Genomic DNA, 17,245 nt, shown 5'->3' with positions numbered 1-17,245 from the left:
CCCAGCACCGGGCCGACCCACCCCGCCCCGCCCCGCCCCGCCTCGCCCCGCCCCGCCCGGGTGTAGGGGGAGGTGACCGGGACCGGGAATCGAGCAGGGAAATATTTTATTCGCGGTATCGAGGCTCGGGGCGGGGCTGACGCAAGGTACAAGTTTATTAAAAATACACCGGATCTGAAAAAAATCAGAACAATTACTTTAATGTACAAATTCAGTCGCTGTAGCAGGTTCGTGAGTCTGAACTGGAATCCTACGAAATCAAAAGAAAAAAAAAAGGAGGGAGAAGGAGGGGTGGGGAGGGGGAAGGGGAAGGGGAAGGGGGAGGTACGGGGGCGGGGGAACAGCCCTTCTGACCACTTCATTTGTATCCACTTAAAACACGCTGGGAGGGTGGCCCTGCTCGACACGCACACGAGAGGAGGCGGTCAGAGTCCCACCACGCTGACTTTGCTGCTGAAATCTCTTTTTAAAACTCACCCAACTAAACAAAAACAAAAAAAAAAGCTGAACAGTAACACTGGGACCGAGCTGCTTCCCGGGAGTCACGATGGGGAAAAGGAAAAGGTTTCATCTAAACCCAGAGCTAGGTAAGAACTACATGCAGTAGTATAAATTTCCAAGGACATATTACAAATACTCTTTTGAGATTAACCTAGGGGAGGGGGGTGGGGAGGTGAGGGGAAGAAACTTGCTACAGACACCATAATACACAATAAATTTAGATAATTTAAAAATAAAAAAAGGCAAGAGGCAGCATTTCAGCAGCAAAGTGCTCAATAAAAAGTATATTGTAGAGGGACAGTACAAGGGAAGAGGGAGACAGCAGGCGAGGAAGGGCTCAGAGGAAGTACGGCGTGGTTGTCCTAGGTGGAATTACACGTTCTGAGTCTGGAACTGCGCGGAATAACTTTGGTTCTCTTGTATTTACGTCTTTAAAGACCATGATGGACGCGATGTTTCCGCAGCGGTAGCAGTAATTGGGAGCAGACCATACCGTTACCAATTTCTCATCAAACATGAATTTATAGCCTTCATGAACTAGCTGGTGGGCTCTGCAGATGAGTTTCAAGTTGTTGATGTGAACAAACTGGAAAGGAACAGAGGAAGGTCAGCCATCTCTGACCAGCTGCGTGCCACAGCCCTCTCACCAACCCTCTCCTGAGGACAGCCCTCGCACACGCCTGCTGTGAGGGGGTTAAAGAGAAGCTTTTCACCCTCTGCACTGAAAAAATATAGTTGTTTTTTTTTGTTTTGAGACAGAGCAGTGAGGAACAGCTTTGGAATACAGACCTGTGCTACCTGTAATGCTCAATCCTCCCTGGACATGCTGCACAACACATGGCATCAGCACAGTGTTCCCAACAGCATTCAGAGGTCTGGGACAGTCACTGCGTGTGAGACCCGAGGGCTCTGCTCACCATTTCCCAAATTAACAACAATTAAGCCAAGAATTACTAAGACTTTTTTTTCCTCCTAAGTGCTTAGAAAAGTACCTTGGACACACCCTTGCTCTCGCTGCGTTATTATACCTTTTAAAACAAGACCACTATTACCATACCTGGAGTTTTAAGCTCCAATGGCTCATTTTTCCCACATGGCTGGAGCAAACCTTCTCCACCACCACCATGTACTGGCAGCAGCCCCACCAGTGAAGTTCAGCACCTCGCAGCACCCTGGGTGCGTTCGTTGCCAAGGTAACTATCAACCCCAGCTGAATCATTTATCTTGTGCCTGCAGTGACACAGCAGCTCATTACCTCGTTCGTCACCTTGGCGCCGAAGAGCCAGCCTGCTCCGCGCGGGCTGATGGCCCAGGTGTCAACATCTTCTGGATCAGACCAAACGAGGTCACAGAAGGCGCCTTTGTGGGGGATCTCCTGATTACGTTCAATGGTTCGAATCTGATCGAGCGTCTTGATGTCCGGAGAGAGGCCGCCGTGCACACAGAGAATCTGCTCATCTATTAGCTGGAGAAGAAAAAGACACACGTGCAGAATGCTCACTGATGTAATCCAGCCCAGAACACTACCAGCAGGATCCTTAAGCGTCACTACCTCTAGCACTCCCAGTTACACAATCTACTTGTACTTCTGGCAAGTGTGGGCTTTACACTTACAGCGGCTATTGTGAGCATGTCGAAGACTTTGGTGCAGTATCTCCACGCGTTAGCATTTCCATATTTGGTTTGGCACTCATCTGTTGAACAGAGAATTTGGTTTTTGTGGATCAAAAGGAATTAAGACAGTAAGAACAGAAGCAAATGCAGCAGAACTCTGATGTCAGACATACAACAAAAGCCCTGTCAGGAGCAGTGGCAGGGAGCACAGACCAGCAGGTGCCTTGAGCCCCTCCTGTGGTGGGGCCTGGACAGTGACAAGCCTCACCACAGGAGGGCTTAAGGCACCTGCTGGTAAGCAACACACGGGCAGTGCAAAGACAGTGGGGCCTCACACAACACACCTGATGCTGAGAAGTGACCCCTGACTAGACCAGTTGAGTGCCAAAATCAGCAAATTTTATACCAACCAGAGATCATGGAAAATACTCTCAGCACAAACAGGAGCTACATGGTTACAACAAGGTGGCAATAAACCTGATGGGCTTTTCTTAAGTGGCCTGTGAACATTTGTACTTGCTCTTGTGGACACATTATCCAAACCAAAGTACATTACAGACGTGACTCTTTGTGGCAGGTGTCAGATACTTGCCAAGATTTCCTCAGGTTTTACCAAAGCCTCACACAACCACAAAGAACCTTCCAAGCAATTTAATTCCCTCCGGTTTTCAAAGAGTTGCTCTGCTGCTTATTCCTTGCCAGGGACATTTTCCTGGATGCTCACTGTTGGCAATAAATGATTCCATGGCAAACTCTCTGTGTGTGATGCTGATTTTCAGTCACACTGGAACTGAAGGGGAATTACAGCAACATCATGAGTTTGTATTGAACCCTGCATAATTTATGCTCTGTCTCTAACACTGAAAGTGGCACCAAAAAAAACACAAACAGAAAAGCCAGACACTGGAGGAAAATACCAGCGAGATCTGCACTAAACCATGTTCTGCTTCACAAACACAATGGTCAAAATAACAAATGGCAACATTGGAGTTCTACTGAGCCCGCTTCCCACCCGCTCCAGGGAACGCCCCGGGTAGTGCTGCACCCAAAGCAGGCTTCCCAAGGGAGATGCCGTACAGGTTTATGACACGGTAGCCCCCACTCAGAAATCGTTTGGATAAAGACTTACCATAAAATCCATACACTTGTGTTATCTGCCTGCTCTCATGATTGCCTCGTAACAGTGTGATACGATCAGGCCACTTAGCTTTTAGTGCAAGAAGGTAAGTGAAAGTCTCAAGACTATAATAACCTCTATCTACAAAGTCACCCTGCAAGTCAAAAAAATACTCGTAAATGGAGAAACAGGCAAAGGGGAAACGCAAAGAGATACATCCATGCTCAATTCTCGCAGCGCACAAAGGAACCTAACGCTGACGGGATGCCGAGATCTGCTTGGCTCTGTAAGGATGTGTTCTAGTGGGCACTCAGAGCTGCAGGCTTAATCTGGCCACCGCACTCACCCAGAGCTGCCCTTACGCACACCCAAGAGACCCCCCTGGCTAAGGCAGGGCGCTGCTGCAGCACTGACACGGTCCTGCGAGAGAGGCATCCTGCTGGCTGGGAAGTAGCCCTGAGGAGAGAGACTTGGGGGTGCTGGTGGACAAAAAGCTCAACAGGAGCTCTCAGTGTGCACTTGCAGCCCGCAAAGCCAATCAGATCCTGGGCTGCATCAGGAGAAGTGTGGCTAGCAGGTCGAGGGAGGTGATCCTCCCCCTCTACTCAGCCCTGGTGAGACCCCACCTGGAGTACTGTGTCCAGTTCTGGAGCCCCTATTACAAGAGGGCTGTGGAGGTGCTGGAAGGTGTCCAGAGAAGGGCCACAAGGATGATCAGAGGGCTGGAGCACCTCTCCTATGAGCACAAACTGAAGGAGTTGGGGCTGTTCAGTCTGCAGAAGAGAAGGCTCCCAGGTGACCTAATTGTGGCCTTCCAGTATCTGAAGGGGGCCTACAGGAAGGCTGGGGAAGGACTTCTCAGGATCTCAGGTAGTGATAGGACTAGGGGGAATGGAATGAAGCTGGAGGTGGGGAGATTCAGGCTAGATGTGAGGAGGAGGTTCTTCCCCATGAGAGTGGTGAGACCCTGGAATGGGTTGTCCAGGGAGGTGGTCAAGGCCCCATCCCTGGGGGTGTTTAAGAGCAGGCTGGATGAGGCTCTGGCCAGGCTGCTCTAGTGTGGGGTGTCCCTGCCCATGGCAGGGGGGTTGGAACTAGATGATCCTTGTGGTCCCTTCCAACCCTGAATGAAACTATGAAACTATGCTCGCCTCCTGCCTCGCTTTACATCACCTAACTCGATCTTTACTTGACAAAAGCAAATGTGTCGGCAGTAACCCAACAGCAAAAGCAATCACAACATCCACAGGCAAGGTCTGAAACTAGATAAGGGTATCAGCATTTAAACTTTACACTCCTATTTTAAACACACGAGGAGAGGGAAGGGTGAGCCCAGAACGCACGTACCATGAAAATGTAGTTGGTGTCAGGGACCTGACCACCGGTCCTGAACAGCTCGCACAGGTCATAGAACTGAGGAGAGAAGCAGAGGCGTGAGGACAGCGCCTTCGGCTGACACCAGCAGCGGGGCCTGCGCTGCAGAGCACTGGAGGCTGGGCACGGCACTCCGGCGGGCATGACAGGGCCGGGCGGCGGTGCGGGGCGGCCGTGGGGCCTGGCGGCAGAGCTGCCCACCCTTACCTGCCCGTGGATGTCTCCGCAGACGGTGACGGGCGTGGAGACAGGCTGAACGTTCGACTCCTCCAGCAGCAGATCGCACACATAGTCGCAGAGGCGCTGCGGGAGAAGAGCAGGTCAGCACCGGCCCCGGCCCCGAGCCCTCCCAGGCTCGCCCCAGCCCCATCCCCCGGCCCCGTCCCGCCCGCCGCGGCCGTACCTTGAGGTCGTTCTCAGGCAAGTACTTGCAGAGCCGTGCGATCTCCACGTACTTGTCCAGGTCCAGCGGCGCCATCTTGAGACGGCGGCTCGGAGCCGGAAGCGGGGCCCGGCACTTCCGGGGAGCGGCGCGGGCCGCCCAGGCCGGCGGAAACCCGGGGCACTTCCGCCGCGCGCGGCCCGGAAGGCGGCCGCCGCTTCCGCCGGGGGCCGGCCTCCGGTGCGCTCGGAGCGGCCGGGCGCGGGCCGCCATGGGGCCGCGGGTGCTGCCGCTGCTGGAGCCGGGGCGCCGCCCGCAGCCGGCCAGTTGGTGAGCGGGGGGGGAGGATCCTGACCCGGCCCAGCCCGGCCCCGCACAGCCCGGCCCCGCACAGCCCAGCCCGGCACAGCCCGGCCCCGCACAGCCCGGCCCCGCATAGCCCGGCCCCGCACAGCTCGGCCCGGCACAGCCCGGCCCCGCACAGCCCGGCCCCGCACAGCCCGGCCCGGCACAGCCCGGCCCCGCACAGCCCGGCCCCGCACAGCCCGGCCCGGCACAGCCCGGCCCCGCACAGCCCGGCCCGGCACAGCCCGGCCCCGCACAGCCCGGCCCCGCACAGCCCGGCGCGGCTGAGCGCTGCCCCTCGCTTCCCACAGGTACCGGCTGTCGCCGCGCGGTGACGGGCCCTGTGGACGCGTGGGCCACGGCTGCCTCTTTCTTCCCGGTGGCGGATCTGGCCGTGTCCTGCTCCTGGGCGGCGCAGACCCCGCCGGTGCCTTCGCGGACGCCCACTTTATGGAGCTAGGTAAGGACCCGGGCAGGAGGGCTGGAGAGGGGCCGTGGGACCGCCGGCCCGCTGCTGACCGCACTCTCCGCTGCCTTCCACTGCCCGCAGGTTCTCACCGCTGGGCCACTGCCGACTGGAATGGACTGCGGCCGCGCTACGAACACGCTACGTTCCTGTCCGCCGCTGCCCGCCCGCGCCTCTGGGTCTTTGGTGGCGCCCACCCGGCTGGGAACCGCAGCTGCGTCCAAGTGCTGGACCTTGGTGAGTGCCCAGGGACCGGTGAGCTGCCAACCCACTGAAGGGCGACTCAATCACCAGGGCTCCTCTCGAAGTTCGGTCTCTGTGGGAGACAGGCTAGCTTCAGAGCTGCTGCTGGGCTCCTTCATAGCAGCTGTTACTTAAGTGGGGGAGTGGAGCATGTTTTCTGTTACTACATTGTTCATTTTGTTAATCAAATGTTTTAGAAGTAGGAACCTGGGAGAGCCCTGAAGTGAGTGGTGTGCAGCCGCTGCCTAGGACATTTCACACCTCCTCAGCAGCTATAGGAGGCTGTCTGTATGTGTTTGGAGGAGGAGATAAAGGAGCAGAGCCGGTGAAAGACCAGCGGCTTCACGTGTTTGACACAGGTACCTCTGGGTGTCTAGAGAGCTGTTTTGCTAGACTGGAATCTGACTGCTGTTGAATGGAAGATTTCTGTTTCACATTCAAAGACATAGAAATGTTGGGCTGCTGCTTTGGCTACAAGTTTAAATGGATGGGTGGATATTTCTTGCTTATCTTTATGTAGTCACTGAGAATTTGGGGCCAGAATGGCAGAGTAAAGCTCTGAGATGAGAAATGCAGTGGGAGGTGGGAATGGTTTGTCATATATGCCCAACAGCTGATTCCTTTCCGTGGTGGCATTGTCCTGTGCAATTTGACTTGGTTTGCTCATTCTTAACAGCCCTGTGTACACCAGAAAGGATTTGTTTACCAGTTTGGATTAATCTTTCCTGCTGCTGGGTGACTCAGCCAGCACAGAGGTCCATCTGAGAGCTTAACTACTCTTTATGATATAGCATTAACTCTTCCCTGACCACACTGGAGATGCCCCTTCCTTAGGAAGCTTCAGCAGGGCTCTAGGGTCACCAGTTGGTAGCTTCTGGGGTTTTCTTTCTAATTCATGTCACTCCCATTTTTAGCCACTTTGACCTGGTCCCAGCCAGACACTCACGGGGAGCCCCCCTCTCCTCGGCACGGACACATCGTGGTTGCAGTCGGGACCAAACTCTTCATCCACGGAGGCTTAGCTGGAGATACTTTTTACAATGATATGTTCTGCATTGATATAAGTAAGTGTGGATATAGGCACTGCAGGCAAGAGCTGTTCTGTGATGTGTTCTGATGTTGTGGGACCTGTAGGGGTTTCACAATGCATAATCACAGACATGTTCTTGTTCTCCAACAGATGACATGAGATGGGTTAAGATTCCAGCCACTGGTGACATCCCTGGAGGACGGGCATCCCACTCATCAGCTGTGTTTAAGGACCACTTGTACATTTTTGGTGGAATAGGTCCTGAGGGGACACTAGACACTACATACAAATATCACACAGGTAGGGAGCACAATTGAAAGAAGTCAGTGGTAAATGCCAGTAAGTTAGAAAAGACATCACCTGTCCTAGAAGCCACTGTTACGTCAGCACAAGACTAGACTAAACACTCAGTAGTTGAAAACTGGCCTTGTTAATGGTGTCACTGTTCAAGTATGCTAGCTGAGCCTGTGAAGCTCCATTTAAAGATGTGGATGTGTGTGTCTGCACTACAGGGAAGCAGCAGTGGACACTCCTGCATTTCAATTCCCCTTTGCCTGCTGGGAGGTTGGACCATGCCATGTGCATCATTCCATGGCCGGCTGGCAAGACCAGAGACAGAGGAGCTGTTGCCTGGGAGGACAAAGCTGGAACACAGAGGGCTGTGTCAGCAGATGATAAAGCTGGCCCTGGCTGGAAGAGCCAGGAGGAGTGTGATGAAGATCCAGTCATGCATCTGCTGTTGGTATTTGGTGGAATGGACACGCAGGGTGAGATATTCAGGGACTGTGTGGTTAGTCTGATTGAATAGCAGGGATGTGTCCTGTACAGCATCAACCTTTTCTACAGCTTTCATAATAATGTCCCATTAAAGTGATTTTTTTAATAAAGCCTAATTCTTACCCTCAAATAGATGGTCCTGTGCTGATGCACTGAGATAGAGGTGCTTCCTCTGCACAGCCCTCTCAAGGTTTCTAGGATAGGCACAGCCTAGGAAGCTTCAGCTACTGCCACTCAAGTGAAGGATGTTGCAATGCAAGAGCTGGCCATGGTTTGTGTCATTTGGTACAGAAAACGTGTCAGCAAAGCCACAGCATTACCTGAAAGGTTTGGGATGGCAATTTGTGGTGTAGCTTTCACTGAAAGGAAGTGAAGGGAAACCAGAGAACAAGTGGTCCCCTACAACAGGAAAAGGGTGAGGTGCTGAGTGGATTTTAAGAAGTATTAGAGCAGGCACCACAGTAGCTCCTACTGTACTCAGTGTAGTTTAAGTTAATTGCTCTAGGTAAGTATCAAGGTTAAGTGATAGGAATGAGTTCCACTTAGCCTTCAAACAAAGAGTGCAAACTTTTTAACTAGTTGTAGACTTACCTGTTGTTTCATGGGAGAGTTATACCTTAAACATAGTTCTAGTACTGCAGGAAATGTGTGGTTAACCTGCCTTCCTCTCCCTCCCCTCATGCCTGCATCATTGCTGTATGGCACGCAAACAGCTGTGCAGAACCTGCCCCTCCAAGGGCTGGAGAAGCTGCACAAGCAAGGCCTGACACCCCCCACCCCCCCAGCAATTACTCAGTCTGATTACTCTTTCTTGTGAGGGTCATTATCACACAAACTTCAGTAGTTTGAAGTACACCAGCACACATCAGGAGCCCTCCTTCAGCCAAGGGCAGGAACTGCCAAACCAGACCCTACTCCTCAAGCATAAGAGGAGTACAACTGCAGTACCAAACAGGCGAAGGTGACATTTCCTGTCCTTGGTAGACCTGCCTCTCTCCAGCAGCCCCAAGGCTGCTCATAAGCTGTAAGGATTTCAGTGTCAATACTGTTCTCCCTCTTTCCTCCCGCTTATTTTACACCAAGTACACACAGGTATCACTTCCATGAGACCATAAAAGCAGGCTTTGGGAGGGGTAAATTGCACAAGGGCAGGGCTGGTAGAACATCCACCATCCCATGGAAGGCTGTCCATGAAGGGGTAGCAGAGCCCATGATTGATGCAAATTCCTGCACCCAAGCATAATCCAAATCCTCATCAGGAGCTGCTGTAACTAGGTAATGGAAAACACAAGCTAGAATGAAGCCCAGTGTAAATAACAAATTTATTGTGGTCACTTCAGGTAGAAAAGCTCTACACCAAGTTCACACGACCAAGCTGTTAAATAGAATGCTTCCACTGCTGCTGCCTCTAAACCCATTTTGCATTTACACTCCCCCCCCACTACCCTGCCCTCCCCAGACAAGCACCTGCTAACGAAAAGCAGTATACAGCCACTTTGGGCTAGCGTTTCCAGCTCCACTCTCGAGTGAAGATCCAAAGGTACATTCCAAATTAAGAGTTCAATATTTTAAACAAGTGTTCCTGAGTCCAATATATACACACACCACATTCGGAGATGGCAGTATCTACAACTCATCCTTGTCTGCTGCTTCCTCTTCACCAGGGGGAGGGCCTGCACTTCCGTAGAGCTTGCTAACAATTGGCTGAACAACTTCCTCCAGCTCCTTCTTTTTGGCTTTGAAGTCTTCAATGTCTCCATCTTGATGGCTTTCAAGCCACTCAATCTTTTCCTCTACTGCTTTCTCTATTGTTTCTTTGTCATCAGATGACAGCTTGCCACCCAGCTTCTCCTTGTCCCCGATCTGGTTCTTCAGGGAATAGGCGTAGCTTTCCAGCTCGTTCCGAGCATCGATGCGCTCCTTGAGCTTCTTGTCTTCCTCTGCAAACTTCTCAGCATCATTAACCATCCTCTCGATCTCTTCTGGTGTCAGCCTGTTCTGATCATTTGTGATGGTGATCTTGTTTTTGTTCCCAGTGCCCTTGTCTTCAGCTGTGACACGGAGGATTCCGTTCACATCTATCTCAAAGGTAACCTCAATCTGGGGGACACCACGAGGGGCAGGAGGGATTCCAGTGAGATCAAATGTTCCCAGCAGATGATTATCCTTTGTGAGGGGACGCTCACCTACAAGACAAACAGATGTGGTTTCTTTTCTAGCTGTGGCTTGTACTTCACACTTTTTAATGCAAAGTTTCAATTCCAACCTGACATCTCTTCTGGACACCACCTACAGCATCTCCACTTACTGAGTACCATTTCAGAACAGAACCATGGAAAAAGATACATTAAAAAAGATCTATGGAAATCTTTTGATGCAGGTTAAGTCTGATCAGAGCTGTTACCCAACTCTTCTCCATATGGAGGTATCTGTAACCATCCAGAAATATCTATTGCCTTTGTGACAAGACAGTAGCAAGTATTCAGGTCCTACAGGCAGTTCAGTTGTCACATGGGCCTCCACAAGTGACACTTACCTTCATAGACCTTGATTGTCACAGTTGGCTGGTTGTCAGAAGCCGTGGAGAAGATCTGGGACTTCTTTGTGGGAACAACAGTGTTTCTTGGGATCAGTTTAGTCATTACACCTCCAACAGTCTCAATGCCAAGTGTCAGAGGACAGACATCAAGCAACACCAAGTCACCTGTAGAAGATCAAGGGTTAAGACTGACTGGACTTCAACCCAAATCCTGAATAGCACAGAATTTTAGGGACTAGAAGTCCTACAACATTTGTCAATAACTAGTGCCTACTATTCAGTCACCACTCTGAATGTGACAGGCAAAGTATCATTACCTGTATCTTGGTCCCCAGAGAGAACACCAGCCTGGACAGCTGCACCATAGGCCACAGCCTCATCTGGATTAATGCCACGAGAAGGCTCTTTCCCGTTGAAGAACTCCTTAACTAGTTGCTGTATCTTGGGAATGCGAGTAGAGCCACCAACAAGGACAATCTCATCAATGTCAGACTTCTTTAGGTCAGAATCTTCCAGGACTTTCTGAACAGGCTTCATAGTGGAACGGAACAGGTCCTGCAAAGACAAAACCAGCCCCAGGACTGTAAGACTGTATTCCCACATGCCCAGCCTCTGCCCTGTGTGGCCCCAGGGTAAAGACCAACCACTACACAGAGGGAACATAAACCAGCTTATGACTAGCCTGGATGATACTTCAGCTGTTGATAACACATGCAGCCCCAGCTACCCTAGGAGGGAGCAGCTGCCTCATTTTTAGGGCAAGCAGAAGTTATTTATACCCCAAAGTGCTGTGCCAAATTTCACAAGTCTCCAAACTACAGCTGAGGCAATGTAACTTTACCTTTCTAAACTTACCATGTTCAGCTCCTCAAACTTGGCTCGAGTGAGTGTCTCTGAGAAATCTTCACCTTCAAAGAAGGATTCAATTTCAATTCTAGCCTGGTGCTGAGACGACAAGGCTCGCTTTGCTTTCTCCACTTCCCGTCTCAACTTCTGCACAGCTCGGTTATCCTTCCTGACATCTTTCCCTGTCTTCTTCTTGTAAAGTTTGATGAAGTGTTCCATAACACGTTGGTCAAAGTCTTCTCCACCCAGGTGAGTGTCACCATTAGTGGCCACAACTTCAAAGACTCCATTGTCAATTGTCAGGAGGGAGACATCAAAAGTTCCACCACCCAAGTCAAACACGAGGATGTTCTTCTCACCCTCTCTCTTGTCCAATCCATAGGCAATGGCAGCAGCCGTTCTGCACAAGGAACAGCCCATTCAGAGATCTGGAATCACCACCCACCCCCACCTCCCCAGCCGGCAGAATAAGTAAAGCTACTTACGGCTCATTAATAATTCTCATCACATTCAGTCCAGCAATAGTACCGGCGTCCTTCGTAGCCTGGCGCTGAGCGTCATTGAAGTAGGCTGGCACAGTAACAACAGCATGAGTAACCTGAAAAAAGAGTAAGATATCATTTTGTTAAAGGAAACAAAAGCTGGTCAACAACCACAGCAGTACTGAAAACAAGTATCCCATTGTTCTCTTTAATTAAGTAAAGCCCCACCATCAGCTGAGCCCATTCGGCTGGGCTGCCAGAGGGGCCAGCAGTACTGAACCAAGTTCAGCACTGCAAGGCTGGTCCTCCAATTCAGCCCCTTTCATATCTTTAATTTTGTAGACCTGCTGTGCTTTAACCTTTTCTTAGCAACTCTCACGAACTTACTTTCTTCCCCAAGTAAGCCTCTGCTGTTTCCTTCATCTTTGTCAGGACCATAGCAGAAATTTCTTCAGGAGCAAACGTTTTTGTCTGTCCACCTCCAACATCGACTTGGATATGGGGTTTAGCTTTCCTTTCAACAACCTGAAAGCACAATATATACTGCTCTATTTATCATTCATAGGGTTATCCCCACTTGCCTGTTTCTTTTTATCTGAAGATTAAGCAAAGCCTCCATAACATCCACCACTTGAACACAAGGGAACAGCTGTCTACACACAATAGCTGCATCACTGCACCCATAGCCTCCGAGAAGGACAAGGGAACTGTACTGGCTGCTTAAAAGAGCACCACCGTTCAGTAGCCTCTTCTGATGGGCTATGTTGATCCATCTCCCACCCCCCTGCATTCAGAGCGTACCTTGAAGGGCAGGTACTTGATATCCTGTTGCACAGAAGGGTCATTCCATGTGCGGCCGATGAGCCGCTTAGCATCGAACACGGTGTTCTCAGGGTTGGATGTAAGCTGGTTCTTGGCGGCGTCCCCGATCAAGCGCTCCCCCTCGGGCGTGAAAGCCACATAGGAAGGCGTGATGCGGTTCCCCTGGTCGTTGGCGATGATTTCCACGCGGCCATTCTTGAAGACACCGACGCTGGGGGGAGGGGTAGCAGCGCCATCAGGCGACATTGGGGCCTGCACCCCCCTTCCGCTCCCCCCTTTCCCCCTCTCCCTGGGCCCCCGGGCCCGTTTCCCGCCCCACCCCCCACAGGCTCTAAGGCCCAACACCCTCCGTAGGCCCACGGGCCCAGCCGCTCCCCCCGGGTCCCGTTCCCCACGTACCACGAGTAGGTGGTACCGAGATCGATGCCCACCACCGTGCCCACGTCCTCCTTCTTCTCCTCGTCGTCCGCCCGAGCGGCGCCCAGAAGCAGCAGCGCCAACAGAAGGTGCCTCATGTCGTCCGCGCCGGCCTGCGAGAAACCGCCGGTCACAAAATGGAGGCGCTACGTGAACGGCCGGCGGCAGCGCATTCCGCCCGCAGCCCCCCCGCCCCCCCACTATCGCACTAGGCCGCGCAACCCCGGGTCTCCCTAGGCCCCCATCACCGCCCTTACCGTCACCAGAGCACTGCCGCACCCCAAACTGCTGCTGAACGCCCAGGCCGCGCCGCCCGTCCTTATATACCTTCCGTTACTCCTTCGTGGAGGCTCTCCATTGGCTGCGGAGCCCTCGCTGGAGCGTCCCCATTGGCTGGCTGCTACTAAGCTGGCCTTCCTTGATTGGCGAGAATCAGGCGGTCCCTCTGACATGCCTGGCGCGCCCCCCTCCTGCCACCCCATTGGTTCATCCCGCCGGCGTCGCGGACCTATCCACAGGGAAGCGTGAGCCAAGCGGAGGGAGCCTATTGGCTGGGTGTAGCCGCCATTGCTAGGCCAGGGCAGGGGACGGGGGGACATTCTGGAAGTTTCCATAGTTACCGGCCCCCACCCCCCACCCCGGGTGGTCAGAGCCCGCTATGAATGGGGGGTCTTCTCTGAGTGCCCGCGCACCCGCGACGCCTCGCACCCCAGAGTACCCGCAGCAGCCTTGACGGCACCCCCGGGCTGCTGGGACACTGTGAGTGGAGCATGGGGAGGCAGGAGTAGTGCCAAGGCCTGCTCGGGTTTTGTGAACATGTCCTTCTACACCCAAGCTGGGCCTGGTCAGTCTGGCCACGTCTAGCCCAGTCCCTTGAGCCCACAATCAAACATCTCTTAGCCCCTGGCCCTGAGTAGCTGCCAAGGCACAGTGGACTTGGTGATAACACAGCCACCAGCCCTGAGCAGACATGGGTTCCTCCCCAGGGGCTTCAGAGTGTGGACCCCAACTGGGCCTGTCCCTGGGCAAGTCCCCTATGCCCTGCACTGGCTTCATCTGGGAAGCCAGTAGGTCTCAAGGAAGGCACTTGGCACCTTCTGAACTCTGATACATTACACTGAGTCACCACTTCCCCGCTCAGATGTAACTTACTGTGCAATGTTACATCAGAGTTACATCAGGCCTTTGGCTTTTTGGGGTCTTTGACAGAAGGTCTAAACATAGCTCTTGGGATCCACCCAGATCAGCCCTGTGTGATGTAGGTAATGGGCCTGGCTGTATCACAGCCATCTGTTGGCTTGCAAGTCCATGGATGATGCATAGCATATGTTACCTACGTGATTATATTTAAGACTGCATTTTAAGGCAAAAAGTAACAAGTACAAAACTCCAAAATGGGGAGAAAAAAAAAAGGAAGGAAAAAAAAGTTTGAGTGGTTAAAGAGTGACATAAACTGAGAAATTGGAAGTTCATTCACCTTGGGATGATATCAGGTCTGAAATCTAGCAGCAATCGGTGTAATTCTAGTGTAAACTAGTTTGAGTAATTGTAGTGTAAAGAAGTGGCTGCAAACAGAGAGAGGCAACACTGTGTTCAGGCAGTATTCTGTGGTGTAAGCAAATTGTGTTTTAAGAGTTACTTCTGCCAGCAAGGCCTGGCCCAGATGCCTAGATTTCTTACAGCTACGAAGTGAAACGCTTTCAAAAGACTTTGTTGTTACTCAGCGAACATGTGGAAATGCCACTTTGATCTTGATACTGTTCTTTCTGGCTTAAAGTATATTTTGTGTCCTTTATATCTGTGTGCAGTTCTAGGTTTTTTTTAATGGAATTCTCTCTGCATTGCATTCACATTGATTTGATTTTCTCCTTTTAAAAACCCTGAGATGGCTGATGTAAATTATTGACCTTAGTCATAGTATCATAGTATCATTCAGGGTTGGAAGGGACTACAAGGATCATCTAGTTCCAACCCCCCTGCCATGGGCAGGGACACCCCACACTAGATCAGGCTGGCCAGAGCCTCGTCCAGCCTGAGCTTAAACACCTCCAGGCCTTGACCACCTCCCTGGACAACCCATTCCAGGGTTTCACCACTCTCATGGTGAAGAACCTCCTCCTCACATCTAGCCTGAATCTCCCCACCTCCAGCTTCATTCCATTCCCCCTAGTCCTATCACTACCTGAGATCCTGAGAAGTCCTTCCCCAGCCTTCCTGTAGGCCCCCTTCAGATACTGGAAGACCACAATGAGGTCACCTGGGAGCCTTCTCTTCTGCAGACTGAACAGCCCCAACTCCTTCAGTCTGTCCTCATAGGAGAGGTGCTCCAGCCCTCTGATCATCCTTGTGGCCCTTCTCTGGACACGTTCCAGCACCTCCACATCCCTCTTGTAATAGGGGCTCCAGAACTGGACACAGTACTCCAGGTGGGGTCTCACCAGGGAATTGCCTCTTAGTATGAGCTATGTGTCCTGAGAACTGTAAATAATGGAAGCATTTTGTTTCTTCTTAGGAAACTTCGTGCAGGCAAGAGGGGGTCAATGTCATACTTCTATGCCCTGGGCTTGTTTTCCTCTGGTCTGTGTGGGGAGTGATGTGGTAAATACAGCCAGTGTTCTGTGTTACTGTTGGGAATACAGTGTGACAGCTGGCTGTATGGTGCCACGAGTAAGGGTTTGCTGGTGCCTTGTGTGTTTTGGCTTAATGAACACCTTTTTTTTTCACATTTCAGTTTGTCATAGTTGTTTCTAAGATGACATTAGGATATTAGAAGTTCAGTTACATAAGACATTATCTTGTATCAGATAAGAGAATTCAGGGCAGTAATTGTGTCAATTAAAGACACAGGCAATATTTCTGAGAGTGAGCAATACAAAGTGTAAACATTTGGCTTTTGTTTTGAGTTCCCTTTTGGGAAGAGCTTTACAGATAACTTAGACATAAAAAGAAAGCAGCTGTGGTGGCTCAGGAGTGTCCCTTTCCCACTGAAATTGCCCTTCCTCACAGAATGCCAGGGAACCCTTTGGTCCTTGGGGGTTTGTGGTGCTGGGTGACATTTGGAGCCTTGGCCATTTGCTGGCGTTGTAACCTATGACAGGCGGCCCTCTCCATGGGAGCTATGCCATGCTAACCTAGACTGCAGATGGTACTGATGTGCCTCCAACTGTCTTTTCTCTCCCTTCTGAGAACAAAGCTTCTCAACTCCACTGTTAGGACATGTTTTCACATAACAAATATGTTCTGCTCTTTACTTTTGTCTAGTATTTCTACAGGATGTAATATTTGACTTTGAGTGTGTTATGAGCAACAATCATATGTGTTGGAAGTTAAGGGTTTGGTCCCTGCAGAGTCATCGCAGTGTGACCTCACCATGTTCTTCTGTCAGTCTGAACCTCTTATTTTCTTGTGCAGTTACACCAGGCCCTGCCACATGTCAGCAAGAGCTGTGCATTGTCTGAGAATCTCAAAAAGAAGGGCAAAGTGAAAATCCTTCTGTGGCTGTATTGCATTAATCAGGTCTTAGGCTGCAATTACATATGTTGCTATTTATGATGGAGCAACAGCTATCATCTGGCTGGATTGCGCCATACACTTTCCACTTGGCATACCTGCCTGTTAACAACCTTTGCTGTACTTTTTGAACCACTGTAATGGCCAGCACTTAGAGATCTGACCTGTTGGTAAAACACCTGGAGGTGAAATGCACCATACGGAGATGTCCTGTAGTTAAGTGCTGGCTACCTCAACTGCCTCTGCAACAGGGGTTGAGTTTATTGCACCAGGAAGAGCTTGCAAAATACCTAATTCTCCTCTGACCCAAACAAGCCAACACCGAATGGACAGAGCAACCTCCCAAACCCCTGCACTGAGCCCCCATTCTCCTTACTCTCCACTATATGTATTTTGTTTTTAAACAGCACCTTTCTTTCCTTAGTTCATCCTGCTCTGCTTGTTCTTCTAGCACATCAGCTCAGAGAGGAGAGTTGGTGGTGAAGGTGAAGGGTCTGCCATAGGGTCTGTGAGGGTGTAGGGTCTGTGATTGTGTTTCTATGATTCTGCATTTCTGTGATTCTTTGATTCTGTGACACCCTCAGAATCCCTCGCCCCTCAGAGCCCAACTGCAGCTCTCGGGGGTGAAAACCCAGCAGAATGGGCACGCACGGGGCAAAGAAAGGTGCTGTTTGAAAATAAATTGCGTACAGTATGGGGGGAATGAAGCGGCTGGGAGCTTAGCGTCGGGTTTTGGTGTGGAGGGAACTCCATCGCCTACGGGCAGGGCCGAGCCTGGGA

General features: G+C 51.4%; 3 protein-coding genes across 3 annotated transcripts; 1 reads left to right on the top strand and 2 right to left on the bottom strand.

Annotated features, from left to right (window-relative positions):
• Positions 1-175: 175 nt before the first annotated feature.
• Positions 176-5,118, bottom strand: PPP6C (protein phosphatase 6 catalytic subunit). The gene is made up of 7 exons (XM_068155735.1): positions 5,010-5,118; positions 4,814-4,909; positions 4,580-4,645; positions 3,245-3,386; positions 2,116-2,195; positions 1,757-1,966; positions 176-1,087 (listed from the first exon to the last, which is right to left on the bottom strand). Exons 1-7 carry the CDS (start codon positions 5,082-5,084, stop codon positions 839-841), a joined length of 918 nt encoding a protein of 305 aa, XP_068011836.1. The 5' UTR covers positions 5,085-5,118; the 3' UTR covers positions 176-838.
• A 97-nt stretch (positions 5,119-5,215) lies between these two features.
• Positions 5,216-7,979, top strand: RABEPK (Rab9 effector protein with kelch motifs). Its single transcript, XM_068155734.1, has 7 exons — positions 5,216-5,318; positions 5,645-5,793; positions 5,884-6,036; positions 6,240-6,401; positions 6,957-7,106; positions 7,223-7,372; positions 7,585-7,979. The coding sequence occupies exons 1-7, from the start codon at positions 5,260-5,262 to the stop codon at positions 7,878-7,880; spliced, it is 1,119 nt and encodes a 372-aa protein (XP_068011835.1). The 5' UTR covers positions 5,216-5,259; the 3' UTR covers positions 7,881-7,979.
• Positions 7,980-9,152: 1,173 nt separating this feature from the next.
• Positions 9,153-13,422, bottom strand: HSPA5 (heat shock protein family A (Hsp70) member 5). The gene is made up of 9 exons (XM_068155728.1): positions 13,213-13,422; positions 12,938-13,068; positions 12,518-12,749; positions 12,104-12,241; positions 11,720-11,832; positions 11,244-11,634; positions 10,706-10,943; positions 10,386-10,553; positions 9,153-10,035 (listed from the first exon to the last, which is right to left on the bottom strand). The coding sequence occupies exons 1-9, from the start codon at positions 13,405-13,407 to the stop codon at positions 9,476-9,478; spliced, it is 2,166 nt and encodes a 721-aa protein (XP_068011829.1). The 5' UTR covers positions 13,408-13,422; the 3' UTR covers positions 9,153-9,475.
• Between the last annotated feature and the right edge of the window lie 3,823 nt (positions 13,423-17,245).

The sequence above is a fragment of the Melanerpes formicivorus genome, unplaced genomic scaffold, assembly GCF_026170545.1.
Source record: "Melanerpes formicivorus ecotype bairdi unplaced genomic scaffold, bMelFor1.0.p_v2 SCAF_33, whole genome shotgun sequence".
In the NCBI taxonomy this organism is placed as follows: Eukaryota; Metazoa; Chordata; class Aves; order Piciformes; family Picidae; genus Melanerpes; species Melanerpes formicivorus.
The sequence above is the reverse complement of the archived record's forward strand: the minus strand, read 5'-3'. Positions and strand labels throughout refer to the sequence as shown.